At 31.8% G+C, this 19,441-nt stretch overlaps 3 protein-coding genes across 3 annotated transcripts; all 3 read right to left on the bottom strand.

Moving 5' to 3' along the window:
* Positions 1–2,752: 2,752 nt before the first annotated feature.
* Positions 2,753–3,586, bottom strand: LOC132602109 (kunitz trypsin inhibitor 5-like). Its single transcript, XM_060315119.1, has one exon. It carries the CDS (start codon positions 3,510–3,512, stop codon positions 2,907–2,909), a length of 606 nt encoding a protein of 201 aa, XP_060171102.1. The 5' UTR covers positions 3,513–3,586; the 3' UTR covers positions 2,753–2,906.
* Positions 3,587–8,796: 5,210 nt separating this feature from the next.
* LOC132625908 (kunitz trypsin inhibitor 5-like) lies at positions 8,797–9,706 on the bottom strand. The gene has a single exon (XM_060340541.1). The coding sequence runs from the start codon at positions 9,587–9,589 to the stop codon at positions 8,933–8,935; it is 657 nt and encodes a 218-aa protein (XP_060196524.1). The 5' UTR covers positions 9,590–9,706; the 3' UTR covers positions 8,797–8,932.
* A 2,848-nt stretch (positions 9,707–12,554) lies between these two features.
* Positions 12,555–13,346, bottom strand: LOC132625901 (kunitz trypsin inhibitor 5-like). The gene has a single exon (XM_060340530.1). It carries the CDS (start codon positions 13,315–13,317, stop codon positions 12,688–12,690), a length of 630 nt encoding a protein of 209 aa, XP_060196513.1. The 5' UTR covers positions 13,318–13,346; the 3' UTR covers positions 12,555–12,687.
* Positions 13,347–19,441: the final 6,095 nt, after the last annotated feature.

Genomic DNA, 19,441 nt, shown 5'->3' with positions numbered 1-19,441 from the left:
TTGATTCCAAATCTGGATTCTGAGTGTAGTTTCATCAACAGGGGTGTATTAGACCTTATTCCATTTTTCAGCTTCGGGTTGCAGTTTAGTAACTTAGCCGAGTTATGTATATTCATGTTTAATTAGTTTAATCGCGGTTCTAATAATGTTCGTGTGTTCGCGGCTTGGTTTAATTTTTTTTCAGTTCAGTAGTTAACAGTCTTACATGTTTATGTTTCCAGCTGGTGTGTTTTAATTTCAGTTTGTAAGTGTTCATGTGTTCATATATGCTTGTCGTTTCAATCAGTTTAGTTTGTTTATGGGTGTTCAGTCGTTAGTGAATCTAGCTTTGGTTAGTAGCTTGATAGGATTCGTGTAGGTTCGTGTTTGCTACTTGTTTAAAGTTTAACATGGCTTGATTGATTTAATTCTGTAAGCATCTTAGTATTACGCAGATTTGGTGTGCGAATTAAGAAGTATGAATCCTTTGCAGCTTTTAGTACTCTTTCTATCGGTTCAAAAACGATTTAGTTTAAGAAGACACTCAAAGTATGGGCTATTAGATAGCATGATCTAATCTTCGGATGCATATGCATTTTTGATTTACATTCTTGTTTTGAACCTGTCCCCTTATTCGAACATGAGTAATTATACACCTAATTTGAAAATGGAGGATTATTTTGGATTCAATTTGTTTAGCGTACGTCTGTTCAGAACTGTGTGTGCCCATTAAATTGAATATCAATGCTGTTTTGCTCTTTTAAGTTGAGGCCATAAGTCTGTATTTATTGAATGGGAAATTCGTGCCAATAATATATTGTTCTGTTTCTGCTGGAATAAGTAAAGGAATGGTTTTAACCCATTGTGTCTTTTCTTGCTTTCATCACCTGTCCATATACTCTGATCTCTGTGTGGTCGGTTTAGTCAAAATTAGCTTGTGAGCATTTTGCTGCATTGCTGGGTTAAAATCTTGATTATATATGTGGAATACATGAGATATACATGGCTGATATACACTTAGGTGTATATGAGAAGGTATACTACGTATATCACTAGAGAGATTCATGTTACAGGCCTTATAAACATTATCTCAGGTTGGTTGCATTTTTCCTCCTTTCACTGCCTTAATAATACTTGGGACTGCTCCCCCTCCTTTATGTTTAAGCTTGTTCTTTTTTTTTTTCTTGCATTTACTATCGGAATTGGACCATGTTTTGTCACGTGAATTAACAAAAAATAAAAATCAGTAACTATGCGTTCATTAAATGTTATGTGTGAATTTAAAACCATGAATATTCGTGGGTAAGTTTCCTTGTCGCTAATCTTTATCTTTTTCTTTACATGTACACATCGGAGAAAAAAAAAACGGAGTCCTAATTCGGGACTCATCGTCTTCCATATCCGGTGTTGGGCTAAAAGTCCAGCATAATTTCTCTCGAGTCACCCCCATCAGCAACAATCCGCAACATTTATTTTCGCTGGGCCGAAGCCCAATAGCAGTGGACAGTGTCAATCCTTAATGAATGGGCCGAACCCACTCATTCTTTACTCTCTTCCTTATTTTTATTATTGTGTATTTTATTTGCTTTGTATGACTAACATTTTATTTTGTCTTACTAGATTAGGTGAACCGTAGTGAAGTTAATGAAACTAATGGGTTTGATTTTAGTAAAAAATGGGTAGGAAGAACCAATGATTAATTTCATAAGTTTCATCTTCCTCTTTTATGGTAAAATTACTTATAGCATCTATACCGTTATATTTTCTACTATTGGAATAATTGATTTGCAAAATGGCATGAAGATATATATTAAATCACGGGAATCATGTTATTCTCATGAACTTTCCAGACATCAATATATTAATACCTAAATATTAATCCAAGTGTATTTTTATAAACATTTTCAAGATTTATCCAATTATACATATTGTTAACCAAAATTGGTTAAATAAAGAGTGATAAAAAATATAGAAAGAAATTCATGGACTTTTCATCATATTTAAGAACATAAGTCCAGGCATTTTTATATCATCATATTCATGTAATATCATTTTTACTTAAAGATCACTTTTGTCAAACTATCCTTTAAAAGGCTATTATTCATAAGCAAATCATTCTATTTTTACCAATCTTATTTTTGAATGACATTACTATATTTTTCATTTAAGGCCTTAGCAATATCTTTCAGTCTCATTTAACATTTAGAATCTTCTTTTACGCAAATTATTATGTTTTCTATAAGTATTACTTTAAACAATACTATTATACTTTTATTTAAAACTTTAACAACATTTATAAGTCGTATTTCAAAATAGCATTAAAAGTACTCTTTTTATACAAATTATTATTTTTCTACAAGTTCTATTTTAAATGGCATTCTTACATGTCTATCTATAACTTTAGCCATACTTACAAAGCTACTTTCTTTTTTCCATAATACTATATTTACATTTAGCCTAATTAATTGTAAGTCCGGTCGGTTAACCATTGTTAATGGGTCTTAAAGGGTGCCTAATACCTTCCCTTTAGACTAATTGAACCCTTATCCAGAATCTTAAGTTTCGCAGACCTTAAACAGAGTTCACTTTAGAAAATAACTTTAATAAACTTTAGGTGTCCTAATTCACCATAAATAATTAGGTGGCGACTCCTTAAAACAAATAAACAAAACATGAATCTCTAATATGTCGTACTTCTAATTTAACTCCGGGGTTAAAAAGAGGGTGTGACACACCTTCCAATTTCACAAAATGGAGAAAGAGAGACAAGGTGGGAATAAACAACAATCCAGTAGAGAAGAAGATTACATGTTCAAAATACTTCAAATTAACGAACTGAACACAAGCAAGATTACATCAGAGGAAGCAGAATACTATTGGAAATTGAAAAGCTCCCAATTGACCATAAACTGGAGAAAATTGTAGGATCAGAAAGTCTTCTTGAACATGACCCTGTGTGGAGTGTCACTCAGAGCCAAAAACCTGACTCCATCCTTAGTCCTGAATATGCCAACATCTTTGCAAATAACTTTACAAATTTTGCATACACTTGGGCAGAACACGAACTTGTAATGTTTCTCTAATTTCTCAATCTTGAACCAACTGCTCAAAGTTTGCTTACCCGGATTACCTTCAACTCCACCAGTCACCACAAAGTACTGCTTCAACTTGTCATCATAAGGCCCAAGTTTCCAAATAGTTTCTCTATTACAACTAGTTGGAGTATAAAACCTGACATTAAGATCAGTTGATAAACGAACAACACCTTTTTTGGCGTCCAGACGTGTAAAAACCACAGGCAGTCCTGGGTCATTATAGTTCCATTGCATGATGATGTCCCTAGGACAAATATTGTTTTGTTTAACGTTGGTTGGGGCAAGCCCGCCTCCTCTTCCTCGGATCACTGGTAAAATGAAGTAGTTAGGACCTGCTCGGACTTTGTCGCCATTGATGTCAAGAACTGGAGATGGTGATGAAGCTGCTAAGATAAATGGGATAATTGAAAGTGAGAGTAGTAGCAAAAGGGGGTTCATTTTTCTTTGTAGAAATTGAGATGCTTACTGAAGTTGATATTGAGTCCTTGGTGTGTTGAATGATCAGAAATGGATGTGAATTTATAGCCTGAGCCTAGAGGGAAAAGACACTTTCTGCTGGTGGTGAAAGAAAAAATAACGTGTTGACTTACACGTGGGTCTAAAATCATAAGTGCTCAATGATTTTTAATTTGAAAATTGAATCGGGTGCTCAATTAATATATTTATATAAACTACTAAATGATATGGATGTCCAGTAGACTTGGTGACTAATTCATAAAACTTACACGTATGGATGTCCAAGATAAGCGCAAGATAATATCTTGACGCATAAGGTAATTAATGCACATTCACTATTTCGGATATTTACAACACTAAAAATAATAATATGCGAATAATAGTACGCCACTTCAAAAGTAACAGAAGCTTGAACACTCATTACTCATAATGTAGATCTGTCATTGTCCGAGACGCACACGGTTTTAAAATTTGTTCGTTGTGAATATTGAGAGTATATTCTAAACTAATAATCTTGACTTTAATATCATCTCCTCCTCTTTCAAACAAACTTCTTCGCTCTTTTAGAAACATTAATACTATACATGAGTGGGAATAAAAAAGTTTTGTAGTCCTCACATTAAATTTTAATCCAATGAAATTTTTGCATGTGACTTTTGTGTCTTTTTCCATATTGCATATTCTTACTTTTACAAAAAAAAATTCTTTTAATGATATTTCACTATAGTAACTTTTTATGAATTTGTTTTTACTCCTTTATCTCAAAATAACCCACTTGTGGGATTTCACTTGGTATGTTGTTATTGCTGTTGTATCTCAAAATACTTGTTACGTTTCACTTCTTGAGGGTCAAATTACATAAATTTTAACAAATATGTTAAGAATATTTTCACTATATTGATAAGAGAGTTGCAAGTTATAGTATTTTCTATATATTTTTCGAATATCTAAATTTTAGTTTTAAAATATTAAATTAATCTAACTCAATTTAGCTTTGAAATTAGTTAAATTGCCTTTATATTTTGGGACGAAGAAAATATATTATTTGTCTTTATACATTCTGGTAAAATTCGGACAACTTTGGAGCCAAATTTTCTTTTACAACTGAAACATTTATTAGGTATTATAATATCTTTTATCCTTAAGCGTCAAATATTTTGCTTCTTTAGTGGCCTCTTATGTGCTTATAAAGATCTGTCCTAAAATTAATTTTAAATATACTTTTAAAATCTTTTACTTTATTAATGTACTTTTATTACTCCCTCGGTCTCAAAAAGATTGTCATGTTTCGGATTACAAGAGTCAAATGATATCTTCTTTGACCATAATTTTTTCAAATATTTTGAATTATTGTTAACCATTACTTATAATACTTCTTATGTCGTTTTTAAATATGAGATTTTTATTTTTAAAAATTAAAGAATCTAAGTACGAAGTCACACCAACATTAGTTAGTTTGAGTCTCATAATCGGAAACATGACAATCTTTTTTGGAATGGATGGAGTATTATTTACTAATATTCTTGTAGGATCATTAGGTTAACATGCATGTGTAAAGATTCTAAACGAAGGTTATAACTATTGTAGTATAGATTTGAAGTTATTGAAATTTTTTGTTGTCGTAGATAATTCTAGAAGATGAAAACATGAGTTTTGTTAATACAGGTGAAAATAAAATACATTATTAAAATCTTTAATGGGTTCCAGATAAGCGCAAAATGAGTTTAAAGTGGGGCGCAGCTAGAGTGTCGACGCTTTGGTTCACAAACTTTGTATTTAAACCATAAATTATAAATTTAGTAATGAATAACTCAAAAACTAAGAAGTCAGAACCCATAAATTTCAAATGTTGACTCTACATTTGAATTGAAGTAAATAATTTCGGGTCGTTTGCACGATTATCCTTCAAAGGCACTGGTCTTTAAATTTTGCCCCTCAAATTGGTGGTCTTTAATTTTTTTCCCTTCGCCTAATACCATGAGGTTTGGGGTTTGAACCCCGGCTCAGTAAAAAAAAAATAGCAAGGCAGAGTGTTTTAGGCCTCAGGCAGAATTTTGAATGCAAAAGTTTACGTGCAGGCCGATCGAGTAGCAAAACTCTGCCTTACGTTTTTTTTTTTTACTGAGCTGGGATTCGAACTCAGTACCTTGGAGTATTCGGCGAAGGGAAAAATTTAAGGCCACCAATTTGAGGGACAAAAATTAAAGACCAGTGCTTTTGAAGGGCAATCGGCACAAAAAAATGAATAATTTCATTAGCAATGACAGTTAAAATGTGTGAGAATTTATGGCCGGGCCTCATGAACCAGTATCGTTGAGAAAGTTTTCTACTTTAGAAGTGCCATTTATGGTAGACAGTAATGAAGTGTGAAGCATCATCACCTCCAATATTCAGAAAATGCAGTATGACGTACGTGGTCAATAATGAAGCCATATTTTGATTTGACTTTTATGTATCTAATAGTAATAATTTAGTAATCGAATTAATGTCATCTCCGAGAGTACTTGATTTTTTAAAGCTAAAATCCATCTTGAATTTTTACGACATGTTCATTTATATATAGCTTATGGTAGAATTGTATCAAACCGACTTCTCCTTATTGCCAAAGAATTAAAGCTAAATATGAATTTTATGCTGTGAAGTACGTATATGCATGAAAACTCAGACATACTGTCATATTCCATAATTCGATTACCTCCGCTATATATCTATGGATATATAAAAACGAAGAATGAAGCTGAAGGGTAAATTTCATATATATATATATATATATATATATATATATATATATATATTACTGTTTTGTTCAGCAAAGTCATTTAAAATTATTTTCTAACATAAAAGTTACATAACTATCACTTTTTTCGCCAAAATCACTTAACTATGTTTTTTAATACAAAAGTCACGAAACTTTGAGCTTACCAATACAAAAATCACACCTAGCAGAAAATCTAACTTGCGATTGGTAATATTTTATTTTTATTTTTAATCTAATAGATACAAACTTCATTAAAAAAATCTATACCTGATCTAAAATTCATATGCAGATATTAAAATATCAATAAAACAAAACCAATCATTTCTCCAAATATACGATCATTCTCTCGGGGTTTTCAAACCAAAAATGTGTGGAAATAAAATGTTCATTTCAACATTAATTTTTTTTTCAGTTTGATTTCCTTTTTTCTTCATACTTTTAATGCAATTCAAAATCTTTTTCATTGTGATTCATTTTCATGAGGAGAAATAAAATATTGTGGCTTGTGATGCTAACTGTTGGATGATGGAATTTGTGTGACTGTGGTACTATAGATAAGCTTATCCTTGATTATTTAAGTATATGATCAATGACTAGGATTATGGGACAGTTGTTCTTGGAAGAACTTATCTTCGTAAATATTATATTGGTTTAGGTAAATATTAGTTAACTTTGGTTAATTTACCCGAAACAATCTTTTTTCAATCTTAGGGCATATTGATCCTTTTTTCTCAATATATATTGAAAAGTGTAATATTTTGTTGGATAGTAAGAAATTGAATTTTATGAAGTACTAGGTATTACAATTTGCATCGGAAGTAATAATCTTGTGATAATTTTTTTTCAAATTTATTCACCCTTTTAGTATTTTAATATCTGCATATGATTTTTGGATCGAATCAGCTCTTTTAACTGGGTTTATATCTATTAAATAATTTTTTTTAAAAAAAGAATAATTAAAAAAAAAGAATAATAAAATATTACTCATCGGAAGTTAGACTTTTCGGTAGGTGTGACTTTTGTGTCAGTAAGTTCAAAGTTTTATGACTTTTATCTTTGGAAAATACAGTTAAATGATTTTGGTGAAAAAAGTGATAGCCATATGACTTTTATATTCGAAAATAAAGTTAAATGACTTTAGTGAAAAAAGTGATAGTCATGTGATCATACGTGACATTGTACTCCATTTAAAACCAGGCTTACTTTACCAAATGCTTCACTAGTTTTAACCTCTCAGAAGTTATGTCATTCATGGATATATATGTAAATTGTTATCGATTAAATACGACGAGAAAAGGACTAAAATCATACATTATGTTTGGGTTTGGATCAAAATTATACATATTCTTTCACATGGAGCACTAATAGTACATTATGTTTGCATAAGTGGTGCACTTTTAGTCAAACTCCCAAATAAATTTAACGGAAAAGAACAAAAATGCCCCTGAACTTTTAGAAAAGGTATAAAAATACCCTTTATTCATCTATTTTGCTAAAACTACCCCTCAATTCAACTTTTTGGCTCATTTATTCCCCTTGACTAACGGACAACACTAATTTATTTATTTTTTTAAAAATAAATAAATTGCACATGACATTTTATTGTTGAAAAATTGATTTATTCATTTAAAAAGAAAGCTGAAAAATCGTTATTTGTAGAATAAGGAAAAATAATTTTTCAACATCCGTTTCTTTAAAAAACAAATGTAGTAAGCCTTTTATATATATATAAAAAAAATAGAATTGGATTTTCATTAAAACATGTGGAATTTTTTTAAGTTTGGAAAACTTTTTTTTAACGGGTGGAAACCCCATTTTGTTTTTTAGAAAATTCAATTTTTAAATCTGAAAAATTGATTGTTTTTTTTAAGTAAAATGTGCAAAACTAATACTCCATAATTTTCTTCTAGATTTAAAAAAAAAAAGATAGTTTTCTGGTTTTTTTTTTTAAACACAGTTTTTCCATAAAAAAATTATTTTTTTCAGATTTTTATAAAAATCCAATTTTTCACATTTTGAAAAGAAAAAAAAATTAGTGTTGTCCGTTAGTCAAGGTTTACTCGTTAAAAAAAAGTTTTCCAAATTTAAAAAAAATCCAAGGTTTCAGATTTCTTTTTAAAAGAATAAATCAATTTTTCAGTAATAAAATGTCATGTGCAATTTAATTTAAAAAAAAAAAAAAATTAGTGTTGTCCGTTAGTCAAGGAGAATAAATGAGCCAAAAAGTTGAATTGAGGGGTAGTTTTAACAAAATAGATGAATAAAGGGTATTTTTATACTTTTTTTAAAAGTTCAGGGGCATTTTTGTTCTTTTTCGTTAAATTTATTTGGGAGTTTGACTAAAAGTGCACCACTTATGATGAAAGAATATGTATAATTTTGATCTAAACCCAAACATAATGTATGATTTTGGTCATTTTCTCAAATACGACATAGCAAATATGGTAAGATAAACATTAATGTTTGAAGAGAAACAGAGATAAGTTGGGAAGATAAAGACAACAAGAATTCAACAGAAGAAGATTAAGCCATGTTCAAATTAACGAATTGAACAAAAGCAAGATTACATCATAGGAGCAGAATATTATTGCAGAATAAACTCCCAATTGACCATACAACTGTAGAAAAATTGCAAGTATCAGAATCAGAAGGTCTTCTTGAACATAACCCTGAATGGAGTGTCACTGAGAGCCAAAAACCTGACCCCATCCTTGGTGAAAATCCCAACATCTTTGCAAATAACTTTACAAAAATTGCACACACTTGGACAGAACACAAACTTATAATCCTTCTTAAATTTCTCAATCTTGAACCAATTGTTCACAGTTTGTGGACCCGGGTTCCCTTCAACTCCACCAGTCACCACAAAGTACTGCTTCAACTCTTCATCATAAGGCCCAAGTTTCCAAATAGTTTCTCTAGCACAAATAGTTGGAGTATAAAACCTGACATTTAGATCAGTGCATAAACTAACAGCGCCTTTTTTTGCGTCGACACGTGTAAAGACCACAGGCAATCCTTCTTGGACCTCGGGGGCCTCTTGAATAATGTCTCTAGGACAAGTGTTGTTTTGTTTAACGTTGGATGGGTATAGACCGCCTCCTCTTCCTCGGATCACTGGTAAGATGAAATAGTTGGGGCCCGCTTGGACTTTGTCGCCGTTGATGTCAAGAACTGGAGATGGTGATGAACCTGCTAAGAGTCTTGAGGGGTTGGGTACACACAAGGTGAAAGGGATAATTGAAAGTGAGAGGAGTAGCAAAAGGGTGTTCATTTTTTCTTCGTTCAAATTGAGATACATTTCAGTGTGCAGTTGATATGAGTGCTTATGGGCAGGTGAATGTCAATTGATAGAGGGATACGGTGATGTTTTTTGCACGTGGGTGGATCTCCAATTTCCATACTCGTTTATTTCACGGGCGGCTCCAAGGATAGGCCAGTCAAGCCATTGTCTTATGCCCCAAAATTTCACTATTAAAAAATCTTTATTTTCTCACTAATTTCTCATTGAATTTTTTTTAATTTTCGAAGCTAAATTGGCCAAAAGCAATTTAATATTTTAAAATCAAAATTAGATATTAAATAAAACTATGCAAAAAGAACTACTATAAGTAATAGTAGTAATTCTTTTCATGTCAACTTGATAATAAATATGTCTTAAAATATTAGTCAAAATTTTCAAAGTTTGATTCTTGAACATGAAATAATTTTAGACAGAGAAGTATAAATAATATTGACCAATTCAATGCTAAAATATGAATGAATTTGTAATTTGCCACCGACGCGCGCCAAGGGAACAAATTGCGGCTTTCGTCAAATACATGCGTAATTAAATACGTAGTCATTTTTGCAATGGAATGCAACCCGTCAAAGGGCTTAACGCGTTTGAAAGATATGGTTAGAAGTTAGAACGACATATCTGCGATGAGGTGGGGGTTTGACTTTTTGGCATTGGTTTTATCTGTGTTTGGGGGATTTTTTGACAAAAAGTTTAAAAAACTTGTTTACTCCTTGTGCTTCGATAAACCTTAATTAACTAGAGTTACTTTTATTATTTGAAGAATATTTAACATGACACATCAAAAGCTAAAACTAATTGTTTTAAAATCAAATGGGTCTTGGTAGTGCTGTAACTTTATTTTACTAAAATTATTCACGGGAAAGAGAAAAAGGTCGGGTATTGAAAAAATAGGACAATAACATTATGAAAAGAAAAAAAAAATGATGTTGTGGAGGACCTCTTTTTGGCATTTGGATGCAATTTTGGTTTATTAATTTGAAAAATTACTCTAGTGATGATTACTATATTATATGATATCTTTTGAAATATAGGACTCCTAGTTTACCTGTTCGGTAGAGCGAAGAGACATCATGAGATGGAGGCATATGGTTTTATTTAATTCTCATTATTTAATATTTAAATTACTGGAAGCAGAGGTTAAAAGTGGTTCCACCTCATAAAAAAATGACACTCTGCGGTCAAAAATGAATGATGTTTGCAATTACTAGATTTGTTGAAATTAAGTATAAAAATATTGCAGAGCATAGATCATGATTTTAAGAAAGTAGATGTGTTTTAAACCATATCTATTAGACAAAGCCATTCTGAGAGATAATATTATTTAAAATTTCAAGTAATAACAACGTGGTATAAAAAGGGGCAGAGGATAATGTTTTTAACACCCAATTTGCTAGTAGAATACCGAGAGGGAAACAGTATGAAGTGGACGCATATGGTTTATCTAATTCTTTTATTTTCGTTTTTACAATATAAATTGCTGAATGCGCATTATATTATTTACAATTTCTGAATGAAATTCATAGTCAGCATTTTCTGGGTATCACCTCACGCCCACGTGGATAGACGAGGAAAGCTGAAAGCAATCGATTTTGCACGCATTCATACTCTGTTAGAGAAGTGGTGGTGCTATTGTTTAGATATCATTACACTCGTTTTGTCAATGTGGGAAGAGATATCATTACACTCGTTTTGTCAATGTGGGAAGAGACTCACTGATATTTCCTTGAGACTTGAGTAGTGGGAACACCTCACCCTCAATATTGGAGTTTTAAGTGAAGGTCACGAGTTTAATTTCACCATTTTTTTTTTGAAAAAAATAAATCGAGTTACATATTTTGGTTTTACGCCAAGTAATTTAACATTTTTTGCAAGTCAGTAGTGGATGTAGTTATTCGGCAACTGATTTACAGTATTTGAATTCCCTAATTTTTATGTGGAGGATGGATTATGTAAGAATTCATTACAATTTTAAACAATATTAAATTTGGACGCATAATTTTGAAATCACAATGAATTCAATATTAAAAACTTTAAAGGTCGAATCTTGAAATATTTTTGAATCACCTTTACTATAGATTATTATGCTTATTTATCTTTTAGATGATTTAATTATATAAATATTGATACAGTCCACGTAAATTTTGACCAACAATTTAAAATGTGTATTTCATTGCATATTAAATGAGAAGACTTGCAACTTATTCTTTTGGTATTGTTTTGAATTTTAATGTTGGGTAACGCCAACATCCTGCCTATGACAAGGCCCACGAGGGGGCCAGGGTGGCCCGGATCGGAGTCGTGATCGAAATGACACTTGCTTGGTGGGCATAGTTAAAAAATAAAGTTGTGCCCTTACTATAAGCTATAGCTTTTGGCACAATGCTAATTAAGCGCTTGATCCTAATAAGTGACATCAGAGCTACGGTCATAAGTTCGATTCCCAAGAGCAAAATGTTGCCTGAGGCAGGTGTTAGGAGAGGGGTTGTTGGGTAACGCCAACATCCCGCCTATGGCAAGTTACACGATTATGCTGGGGTGGCTCAGGTCGAAGTGAAAATCGAACGTGGATGACGCTTGCCTGGTGAGCTTAGTTAAGATATAAAGTGATGATTGGGAGGGAGATTATTGGGTAACGCCAACATCCTCCCTATGGCAAAGCCCATGAGGGAGCTGGGGTGGCCCGACTCGGAGTCATGATCGAACATGGATGATGCTTGCTTGGTCGACTTTGTTAAGAAATAAAGAGCACCCTTACTATACGCTATAACTTTTGGCACAATGGTAAGCGCTTGATCTTCTAACATTTAATTAGTAAATTTTCTAAATAAATAAATGTTATGTAATAAGTAACTTAATTATGTAGTAAAATTATTAAAATTCCCAATGCATCCGCGAATTTAGCAAATGTCAGATAAAACAATGCTGTAGTGGGAACAGCAAAGGGTAAGAGAACAAAGAAACACCATTGGAGCGGAAAATCAAACAGCTAATATTAAGTTGCATCACAAACCGAAAAGCAACCGAGATTACAACAGAAACTAAATTAGAGGAAAATGACCACACGCCATAAAACTGAAAACACAGAAAGGTACATTGGATCAGAAAGTCTTCTTGAACATGATCCTAAATGGAGTGTCACTGAGAGCCAAAAACCTAACACCATCCTGAATGAAAATCCCAACATCTTTGCAAATAACCTTACAAAACGTGCACACACTAGGACAGAACACAAACTTATAATCCGACCCAAGTTTCTCAATCTTGAACCAATTGCTCACAGTTTGAGGCCCTGGATTCCCTTCAACTCCACCAGTAACCACAAAGTACTGCTTCAACTTATCATCATACTCACCAACTTTCCAAATAGTCTCTCTTGCACAAATAGTTGGAGTAAAGAACCTGACATTAAGGTCAGTGGATAGACGAACTACGCCTTTTTTGGGATCCACTGGGGTGAAAACCACAGGCAATCCTTGTTGGACCTCGTTGGCCTCTTGGATAATGTCCCTAGGACAAGTATTGTTTTGTTTAACGTTGGATGGGAAAAGCCCGCCCCCTCTTCCTCGTATCACTGGTAATACGAAGTAGTTCGAACCAGCTCGGACTTTATCGCCATTGATGTCAAGAACTGGAGATGGTGAAGGACCTGCAGAGATTTCTGAGGGATTTGCTGTAGAAAAGGCAAAATGGAGAAGGAAAAATGAGAGCAAAAAGATAGTACTCTTCATTTTTGTTTAGAATTAATAAGCACCCTGGTATGTTGAATTGGGATGTAGGAGTCCATTTATATAGGGGAACGGTGATGACTTGCACGTGGGTCTCCAATTTTTTTCACGTTAATTAAGACTAAACATATGAAATTATTTTTACCACAATATGTAATTGAACTTTATTTGTACAATATTAAAAAACTATAATATTTCTTTTATATCACGACAAGCTAAGGCAAACTATGTATGAGAAGCATATGGTTTATGAGGCCAAGACAATTTATCTCTGTTAGATAATTTCTAATTAGTAGATCTAAGTTAGTGACTTATTGCTAATTTCACGTATAATCACTGAATGTTGATATAAAATTATTTTCTATTCTATTAAAGTAACTATATAGCCTATTACATAATACAACTTGCTAAATTTTTTCGATAATAGTACTAACAGTACAAAACTATTTTCTTTTCTCATTTAATGTAACTAAATTTCGCTCATTCTATGTCACATAGTGATATCATTAAGCTTTACCATTATAAAAACAAAACCTATCATCAGTATGACTATACTATTATAATATTAGTTAATTATTTATACCTTATTATTATTATTTTATTACATATAAATTTCAACTATTACAATATAACAAATAAAATTGAACCTAATTCATGGCCAAAAGCTAAATGTAAGAATTTTCCAATATATATAAGAAGATCAAGTGCCACCAACAATGTAGTACTCAACACGTTGTGTAATCAGTAATGCGAAGAAGAGACCATGCGGTTGCTTATGACATTAATATTTTATTCTGGTTTTAATATAACTATTGCTGAATACGAGGATACGAGTTCATTCGCATAGGGAATAACACTCACAAAAAAACATAATGAAAGTAAGGATTCGGATAAGGTCGAATCTTGTTAACGTTTAAATGTATAAAGTTATTAGTATTTATTTAGATGTCATATAAAAGTATAGGAACTGTTAGTTTTATAGTGCGCAAAAGATTTTTTTTCTTCTTCTTTAAATTGGGGGTAGGGAAGGGAATTAAAAGGTGAGAAATTGAACCATGTAGTCAATCGATTGAGTTACTAAAATTCTCCGGCCAAAAAATGTTTCAAAAGTTCATAGTAATTCTTCTATCTCTTTCATAAAATATGTGATGAAACTGTTGTATGAATTGTGTTACATAATTTAAACGCAATTTGCCTATTGAATCATGAGAAATTGCAGAATGGAGTGACAGTCACATGATTTTATTTAATTCTCAATATTTTAATTTTTGACAATTTCAATTTGTATTGGCACATGGTCGATAAGGTGGTAAATGTTGAGACATGCTAAGTGGTAATTAATAAAGACCAACGTGCCAGCTATTAGGCTCATACTCTCACCTTTGCACTTTATACTACTATTTTAAATTAAAAGGTTAATTTTTATTGTTAATATATAAGTAGTTGTAGTAGTATAATTCAATCTGCTCTTTTTTTTTCTTTTTTTTTTTCAATAACGATAAGTGTGAAGAATTTGACGAATTTGAGTTTCGCTTCGAGTATTTTAACAAAAAATTACTACCTCTTACTAACACAAATATGGAGTAACCTTCCTATTAAAGCTTAATTAGGCATGAAAAAATCGCCAGATACATTTTATGTTAAGCGAAAAAAAAATTAGAGTTTTTGAATTAAATTATAGTTGGAAAAAAGTATTTGAAAGTTTTGTGTTTGTATTTAAACACGAATTTTACTTGGAATTGAAAAATCTATAGTTTTGTGAAGAAAAAACTTTTTAATACTCTTTAAAACTGTTTTTCTAACGTCAAATCCTCTTTTTCAAATTAAAATTTGAAATAATGAATCAGATTGTTAAACAAAAACTTAATATCTTACGAACGGTGTGTGTACGAGTATCAGTGTAATTGTATGGCCAAACAATGGAGTACTATTTTAGAATACTTGTTGTGTAATTGCATCTGCAGAAAAGGCTCATATTTGCCCCCTGCTATAAAAAAAAAATGAAAAAATAAAGCATATTTTCCCGCCATTATACTTTCCAACAAATATAGCCCTACGGGAGTAAATTCCCGAAAAGTTACCCATGTTTTGAGAATTGCCCATTAATATCACTTTTGTTTCTTTTAGGACTAGAATATCACTTAACTATCACTATTTTCCTCAAAATATACTAAACATACAAAATCCTCTTTCTCTCTTAGTTGGCATGCCATGTCACATTAAAATTATATATTTTTTTTTAAAATAAATTTATTTAACTCATCAAAATCATTTAACTCAATTCAACTCAAATCAATTTAACCAACCCAACCAGGGGCGGAGCTAGCATATTAATGGGGGGTTCGGCCAAACCCAGTAATTTTGGTCTAAATTCTGTATTTATCTTGAAAAATTCATTGAATATGTATAAATTGTTGAGTTAAAACCCAGTAACTTAAACAAATTAGAATTCCAAACCCACAAGCTTCGAATTCTGGCTCCGCCTCTGAACCCGACCCTTGTTTTATACCCATTTAAAAAAAAAAGAGAACTACAGAAACAAACTCACTTTAATCAAACAGTTCATTATTTGAGCAGAAAATGCAATTAATTTATTGCAAGAATAATATATTCTAGCAGTAATAAGACAAACAAATTCTGCACACATTGATTGGTTTAACGGACCTGTATAGATTAAGCACTCACTTAATATGAGCACCTGGGGAGTAGAGCGGATTCTTCACCACATATTCAACATACAAGTTATAAATATACTTCAAAGATTCCGTTAGATCACCAGTTCTAGGACGTGTGACAAGGATGATCTGCAAGAATACAACATATGAACATAATTCAGACAAGCACCGGATGCTTGTCAGTCAAATAGAACCATTATGTATTTGTTGCCTATTGAAGAAGAGAGGAGAAGCACAAAGAGTGTACATTCATAAACAGTGATAATCTAATGCCAATAAAATGTATCTTATCACAACCGCTACAATAATTACGAAGATATGGATTCGCTCTTCACACAGGAAATAACATTAATATTACCACGTTTTTAATATGAATTTCTCTAGTATACAAAACTCTCACTTCAAGTCCCTGTCATGCCTAAATAGATGGAGTTAAATGAGTTTGATGAGATTAAATAAACTTATTATTAAAAAAATAGAATTTTATTGTGACATGGCATGTCAACTAGGAGAGAAGGGAGATTTTGTGTGTTTAGTATATTTTGAAGAAAATTATTGTAGTTGTGTTATAATATTATTTAATTATGGATGTCTATCTTTAGGAGAAACTTTACGGTTTGTGACTTTGGCACGAAGTTAATTTTTTTCTATAAATAGAGATGTTTTCTTCATTGTATATCATCCCTAATAAGAGAAATAAAAGAATTTCTCTCTTCTCTTTTTGTCTACAATATTGTTCTTGCTTGCTTTATTATTTTATAACATGTTATCAGCACAAGTCTCTATAACGATGTTTAATAGCAATACACTGATTCAAGTATACAAACTATACTATCTTGAAAGGTTATATATTGCTACTACGTCTGGACAATCCTTTCACGAATGTTTGGTTTGTATTGGTCAATGGATGACAATGCCATAAGTTCTATGTTCACTTTGGACTGATCTGGTATGCTTTCAAACTCTTGCTGTTAGTTTATATTGAAAAGATTACAATTTCACAATTAATTAATTGATGAAAATTAATAGTTCATGTACTTTATGTCTAATGCCAGTGGTTGACATGTTATACTGATTTCTTTAAACACTTGTTTTAAAAAGATCCAAAGAAAGAAAAATCATTGTATCGTTAGCCAGAGGAGTGGCATTCTTTTTGCGTTATATTTTCTTTTAATGTTTGCAAAGTAAGAACGAAGGTAATATAATTGCATGGTTGGCTAAAAGTTTAGTCTTCCATTCATATATATATGATAACTTTGTTTTGCTAATAACAATATTGTTTTTTTTTTTGTCGGATCTGAGTATCTTAATTAGTTCACTGGGTCGTTCATGTCTCAACTTTGTTCTTGAAGAACAATATGTGGAAGGGGATGATGATTTCATATCCATATCCATTGATGGCTAAGAATGAGGATTTACAATAAATATGTGATAACCAGAAGTGACAATTATGACTAGATTTATTTATGCATATAATCACCAAAAGTGATAAATATTTTCATAGATTTGTTGTGATTACAATTGAAGATATATTAGAGAAAAATACTCTACGTTATATGGATACCTTGATTTGCTCCTGAAGTAGCAACATCTTAAAAGAGGTATTAAGCTATCATGATATGCTCAGAACACGTAAAGATGATTTTGTTCCATTCCTAAAAAATGAGAACTTTTGATAAATATTACAAATATAGATACATTCCCTGAAGTGAATGTGATGAAATTTAGTAAAGAATATAAATACAAACGTGTTTTTTTTGTTGTTGTGAAAATACCACGCCTCACCTCTAGAAGAGATATAATAATGGAGAAGAAATATTCTAAATACTCTATACTTTACTCCCGAAGTAGTAAACACTGAAATTTACTCCTAAAGTAGTAAACTCAGAAATCTGCTCCCGAAGTAGCAAACTCAAAAATCTAGACCCGAAGTAGCAAACTCAGAAATCTGCTCCCGAAGTAGCAAATTTTGAACTCTACTATTGTTTATCTCATGACACCAATAGCGTTTAATTAAAATTTCTTTTATGATACCAATAGCATCTAAAATATATTTGATGGAACAAAATCAATTAAGGGCTCCAGAAGAGCTGATTATTTATCTAGAAGATTATGACACCAATAGTGTCTAAAAAAATATTTGATTATGGAGAATAAATTAAAGACTCCTAAAGAGCTTATATACTATTACGGTATTCGTTCGAGATTGTATTATATGAAGTTGTTATGATTGAAATACAAGTTGTAGTAAACCCAAAGTTTACTAAGATAAATGGCTATCAGATTAAAGCTATAAATGATAGGAGGATTAAACATCTTCAAAATCATAGTGGGTATGAAATATGTATGTGAAATATTACCCTCTTTATTCTCCCCAATAGTAATATACATACATATGCATGATGAAATCACATGTCACAGTAAACTAGGAGTTTATTGATACAAAAAAAGAATTCATGTCATAGTAAATCAGAAGTTTACTAAAATAAATAGCACATGCCATGGTAAACTTGAAGTTTACTATTATAAATAATTTTATCGATTGTCATGAGCAATATTACTTTGAGAAGAGAATCGTTGGTTTGACCGACGAACTACGTGGGAAAATAGACCTTCTTTCTTTGATTTGAAGCAAGATTTTTGGAAAGTAACAATTCCATTCAGTTCGCTTTCGGAAAACTTGCTGGTCGCGGATTAGTTCGTTCTGCGCCGCCAGCGGCCTCAACTCAAAGGCGCAGGTTGATCTCTCTGGTTGAGGCTGCATTCATTTATGAATATGAAACTTGACACGTGGGAAGGTGGCCATCCCGATTCAAATATGATGTGCAGATTGAGTACTCATATTGAAGAACTAGAAGATTCTTCAAGAATTTATTGTGTTGCTTGTTCTCATGATAAGTTGATTATACTGGCCAATATTGGAATTGAATTCCCTAAATTCTGGAAATATATAAAAGGTGAATATGGGCCCATTCACTTGTTATGTGATATCTTAAATAGATGCATTGATAAGACAGTCACATGTGCGTTTATTGTCAACTCGCAGTTTGACATATGCAAAGTTACTTGCTCAAAATGATTGAGTAGAGAGCACAATTTTCCGATTATGCAATCAAGACAATCCATCTTGATAATGCTGGTTTATATCCAAGTTAGTTTGGCGTTAAATGCCTCCACTAAATAGCTAAACCATTGCTTATGATAATAAAGCTTCATGTGTCGATCTGAAATATGATATATTGCATACAACAGCATTTATATGCTTTAGACCAAAGAATTATGATAAATTCTCCCCCCACGATTGGTTCAAGGTCAAGAGCCAGATATTTCCATCTAACAATTTTTATGTGTGGTATATGATTAATTAATCTACCATGATGCACAAAGATGGATTCCTCTAAAGAGGATATGAAATATATGTTAGTATTTCTAACATAAGGGGGAGAGAATAA

Source organism: Lycium barbarum, chromosome 1 (assembly GCF_019175385.1).
Source record: "Lycium barbarum isolate Lr01 chromosome 1, ASM1917538v2, whole genome shotgun sequence".
NCBI classification, from domain to species: Eukaryota; Viridiplantae; Streptophyta; class Magnoliopsida; order Solanales; family Solanaceae; genus Lycium; species Lycium barbarum.
This window is presented reverse-complemented; position numbering and strand designations above follow the sequence as displayed.